General features: G+C 37.3%; 1 protein-coding gene across 2 annotated transcripts in view; it reads right to left on the bottom strand.

Annotated features, from left to right (window-relative positions):
• LOC110452300 (quinone oxidoreductase PIG3-like) overlaps nt 1–5,597 on the bottom strand; it is a 27,464-nt gene that overhangs the window by 14,605 nt on the left and 7,262 nt on the right. The window contains exon 1 of one of the 2 annotated variants that reach the window (XM_021500721.1): nt 1,911–2,075. The exons of the other annotated variant lie outside the window; for it this stretch is intronic. Coding sequence (XP_021356396.1) covers nt 1,911–2,018 — 108 coding nt within the window. The 5' untranslated portion in view covers nt 2,019–2,075. Of the gene's footprint in view, nt 1–1,910; nt 2,076–5,597 lie in introns of those variants that run through there. 2 annotated transcript variants of the gene reach the window in all.

The raw sequence follows: 5,597 nt of genomic DNA, 5'->3' as shown, positions 1-5,597 counted from the left end.
GTTAATCCAGCGACAGTTCCAAGGGTAAATACGAAGTTTTAGAAGGATACTTAGTTCTAACACGGAATTAGATTAGATATTTTTATCTAAGTCCGTGGTTCTAACTAAGAATAAGATTATGTCCAATGACTTGTGAGTGAACTTGAGTCCGTGGTAATGGATTTTATTTGCAGTTTGTTTAGTATTACTGGTAGGTGACGTTATGTCTCGTTTTGAATATCTGAGCTCATTAACTGAAGTATTTTACCGGAAGTTGCGTGTATAGCATGCATGACCTACAGTCAAGTGGCAGTTCCCGATTGAGATAAACAGGGTGCATTTTCAATAAGAATACGACGTTGTAATAAGATCATATGATCTACCAAGGAAAGGAATGATAGTTACAAGCCATTCAAGTGCATTTGAGTCCAAAGTTACGCATAATAAAGACAGTAGGTCCGGTATATATGATTCAATTTAGTACCAGTGGGTACCGCTAGAGGCGTCTGTGTGAAAACGACATTTTTGAATATCTTGAGCTCATTAACTGAAGTAATACCAATAGCTTGCGGCTAACGCCTTAGCTAATAAAAACTTAACACATAATTATCTAGGAGTGATGAATGGAAATTGATCACATGCCTATGCAATCTTACGATAGTAATACATCATTTTGTCAGATGTGCTTCCTGTCTGCTTGTATCACACATGTGCGATACAAGATCCTGTATCACCACATGCACAGTAGCCGGAACTACCTTTTAGGGGAATTCCCTGGTATATTTTCCGGAGCAACTATCACAGGTGGAACATTCAACATAAACTTCCAAATATCGTCACAGTCGCGTACAACATCACATTCATCACCTCCAACGAAATACCGACGAATACTGCCAATTGTTGACTCAGATAATGAAGATTTTATCTAGATTTCTTGTGTTTTCTGACCTTGGCGCGTGACGTCACTCAGACTCAGCGCGTGCTGTGACGTTGCGAGACTTTGGGAGAATTTGTAATGACCGACATTTAAACTTTCATGAATACACGTAACTTTATGCCATTAAATGTGTTGCATTTGAATTATTCTTTGTTATTTTGTATTTAACCATTAATATTTAAAATGTTGTACACCCAAAGGTACAGTTCAGTCACAAAAAGTCTCTTATCATTCACAGGTCCTGTGAACCATGCAATGACTTTTTTTTAAAGCCATGCAATGATTCTTTTTTTAAGAATTTGTTTTCTATATCTCAGAATTATCAAAAAAATACATTAATTATACAAAGAATGTGTTAAATAAAAATAAAAGAAAAACGTTATCATAAAAAAAAATCAAGAGAATGCCATTTTTTTTTAATAAAACACAAGTTTCTTATAAAAAAAAATCCTGGCATTGCGTCGACCTGTGTGCCGATGGAAAACGACAAAAAGAGGAAAAACATAAAATGTGCATTTAGTCATATCAGATAAAAAATCCTTATTACCAAGGCTACAATAGGGTTAAGTCATGTGATAATTGCAAAACCACACATATGTGTGGTTTTGCCTATTTACGACGTATTCTTCAATGAGACAAATAAACCTGATGGATGTCTTACAAGCTTCTAAATTTCATGACATTTTACTCCTATTATACATATACGCTTAGCATACGTTCTCCTAGTTATTGGATTTCGACCGTGAAATCCTGGTAATTGTTTGATATCCTGAGTGAACGTACACCAAAGATACTAATACAATTTTGAGTTCAATGTTGAAATTTTGTCGTGGTTCATTAAGAAACGTGTCTGAGTGTCTGTCCTACAGGGTCCGTTGCGTGGCAGGGACTGGTGCCCCTGTCCTGGGAGGATATGCTGGGTTTTTACGTACCGTGCGCTTGTGACATCCCCCTTTGGATCCGCCTCTGTTTGTAGAATGCCATTTCGATTTACCTTATACCGGCCGCTGTACGTGATCCGTCGAATCGAACTGACTTTTTGTTTCGCACTTATTCTCCCTGCGGTGGCGATGCAGAAATTAGCGACGAGGGACGAGGCCATTGAACTTTGCTACCACCGGCGTACAAATATATTAATTGTAAAGACTTTTATCACGCTGAATCCTACTTTCGATTTCAATTCTCCGAAAAATGAACTTATCTAAACACTACACATCCTGTATTTTTTCTAATCATTCTCTTGGATATATTTTCCTCCAATCAAAACACTCACGCTTACAAATGTACGGGAAAATATCTTCCTAATGATAATATGCGTTCTTTTCGCTTTTTTTTCATGCAAGTAATTATTTGTTTATCACTTCCTTTGTAATTTATATTACAGGGCCGTTGTTTGTGAAAACGCCTAGGTACTCAATTTCAGAATCTGTGTTCATGGCCAATTTTTTGTCCTCTTTACGGAATTTCTCAATTATTTGGAGGAACATTGGAGCCATCTCAAACCAAATGCCATTTCCAGTGTCAAAATATAATTATCTGACGGCGTTGTATTATTACAGCGAGTCACAAGAAAGTTTGTATGAACTTAAACCCCATGTTTGAGCATGAGAATGGTTTCATGAGTATGGACCCGGCCATCCTTTTTAGCAATTCCGAACATAGTTTTCGCCTAGTGACTGATTGGTGACCGCCATTCACGTCACATTTGGTGGCAGCGGATGGTCCTGGTATCGTGTAAAGCCAGTTCATTGCAGGTAGGACCCAAGGGATTCCGAGCTAGATTGTCCAGTGCGGTATTACCCGGGAACGTGCACGTGCTTCGCTATCGAACAACGTTGAGCGTAGTCAGTGGCTGGATGGGTGACCGCAAGGACGTTTCAATGACACTTGAAGTGAGTTTCCGTCGAATTCACTTCAAATCTCAAGTTCTTAATTTATTGAAATAAACTTCTTTTCCGTGGAATTACATATTGATTTCAAATCACTACAACATACTACATCATAATATATTTACTTCGCGGGGCTGTGTTCTCATACATTGGATGTACCATTGGTTTTCAAGTTTTGGCTTGCAGTTACCTATACACGTTATAAGTATACCTCATCTATATTACAGCATATATGATTGGAGTTAGTTGATCACGTGACTGGGAAATAATTACTTTGTTTCCCTCTCGCGCTCAAGTTTCCACGATGTGATTTCGCTCATTTGGGGTCTCGCCCGCCAGAAAAACAAGTATAATGTATCACCCCGGAGTTCCGAGCGACTAAACCAGAGGACAACAATGGCGCACAAGTCTAATATGTTAGTGCAAACAAGTCAAAATATTTTGGGCGGAAAACGGTAAACGTCCATTTCCGGTTTCATCGATTACATACACAAAACAAGTGTTCCTGGTTAATATACGTGTTTTACAATATTAATCTTGACAAATATCAGCAGCTTGCGTTGGTATTTGTATTCAATCTATCAAAGTGACCATGAACCACATTTTTAATTACCGTATACCAAAACACAAAACAGAACTTTTCAAGCGGTCATTTTTATATCAAGGACCACATCTTTTGAACAGCCTATCCACTCAAACCAGTATTGCAGTATTTAAAACCAACTGCATAAACGATTTTAAACTACTACATGTAGTTTAAAGCCGAAAAAACATCCTCTCTTTCGGCCTGATCTGGACATTACGACTTTCCCAATAAGCAATATACTACGATATGTAATTATGTTTCAGCAGCGTGTGTTACTATAACAGTATGGTTGACATATGTGTTGTAATGAAATGTAGTTATATAATTAATTACTCAATTGAAAAGCAGTATAGCTTTATATATGTATACGAAACTGGTTTATAATGTATGCGTTTTGCATTATCTCTTAAATTTGTAACGTATTATCCATGTTGTACATGTACATACTTGTATATATGATCTCGGCCATGTGTGAGAAGAGTCTGTGACTCAACATGTTTTTATCCAGTATAAATAAAGTCTATTATTATTATTATTATTATTACAAGCTAACCGGTAATAAGATTTATATATTTTTTTAAATACCGCCGTGACTATTATCCATAATTATGTTTATTGAAGATTTAAAAGAAACTGGTTAGGTATACATGTAGCAAACACTAGTGAAAGCAAGTTTTTTTTTATATAAAAGCACTGGATAAAGTCTTTAGTGTAATCAGCCCAACAAAACTCGAAATATAAGTAGTGCATTTTATAAACTGATTTTCTATTCATATGTATAGAAACAGTGATAGAGACCTAACCCTGGGCCTGGAAAGTTATCCCAAGCAGGCACTTTCTTTGAGGAAGCACTCTATAAAGTCAAGAGTGTAATCACCCCAAGAGAAATCAAGATATTGTGCATTAGTGCATTAAACAGGTTTTCTATTTATAGTGACCCATTGACCTTTGACCACTGGACCTGAAAAGTTATCCCAAGCAGGCACTTTCTTACAGGAAGGACTCAGTAGAATCTGAGTGTAATCAGTCCAACAGAATTCGAAATACAGTGCACAAACTGATGTTCTATTTATAGTGACCTTGACCTTTGATATCAAAGGCTGAAAAGCTATCCAAAAGCTAAAGAAAACATTTTATTACACTGGATAAAGTCCATGTATGCACACACACAAGGTTCTATACTTAAAGTTGATAAGTTGACTTTAATATTCATATGTTTTTTCTGTATGTTATTACCATCTCCATAACATATTGGATGAAGTTGCTAAGTGTTTAAATTGAATCAGTTGACGATTTTCTATATATAGCCTCAGTAACCTTGGCCTTGACCTTGGAACCCTGAAACACAACAATGTCCGAAGTATACTCATACTTGACCTTTGCATAAAGTTTGACCAAAATCCATGAAAGAATGAAGTTGCTAAGTATTTAAATTGAATCAGTGGATGATTTTCCATATAAAGCAAGTGTGACCTTGACCTTGGATCCCTGAAATACAATGATTTATGAAGTATACTCATACTTGACCTTTGTATAAAATTTGACCAAAAACTGTCAAAGAATGAAGTTTCTAAGTGTTTACATTGAATCGAGACGGGACACGATGATTTTCTATATATAGCAAATGTGACCTTGGCCTTGACCTTGGATCCCTGAAATACAAAGATGTCAGAAGTATACCTATACTTGACCTTTGTATAAAGTTTGACCAAAATCTGTCGATGAATGAAGTTGCTAAGTGTTTACATTGACTCGGGATGCGACGCGACTGGACGGGACGGGACGGGCGCACCAGGGCAAAAGCTCACTTGTCCTTAGCAGGTGTGCTAAAAACAGACAGAAGGACAGACAGACGTAAAATCTGATTACTAAAGATGTGCAGGGGGTCCTAACAACAAATTGTGTAACTGAATTGGAGAATCCCCCTGTGGGACCCCACTCCTCCCCCTAGGGAGCCAGAGTATTATGAGAGAGACCCTCTGTTAAACGGCATTCAGTCTTCTTAACCAAGTAATGCTCCAGACCATTGGTTTGAAAACATCATCAAGCCATACAGAAGGACTTCAAAGGATGTACTGTTTCAGGTGATTTATGTCCTCGCAACAGCCAGGGTCATATGAGGACGGGTGTCACCTATAGAAGAAAACTGCAATTCGAAGGAAGTGCATGTGTTGACGGAAAAAATACAGTTACTTATAAGAATTTC

The sequence above is a fragment of the Mizuhopecten yessoensis genome, unplaced genomic scaffold, assembly GCF_002113885.1.
Source record: "Mizuhopecten yessoensis strain PY_sf001 unplaced genomic scaffold, ASM211388v2 scaffold6579, whole genome shotgun sequence".
In the NCBI taxonomy this organism is placed as follows: domain Eukaryota; kingdom Metazoa; phylum Mollusca; class Bivalvia; order Pectinida; family Pectinidae; genus Mizuhopecten; species Mizuhopecten yessoensis.
This window is presented reverse-complemented; position numbering and strand designations above follow the sequence as displayed.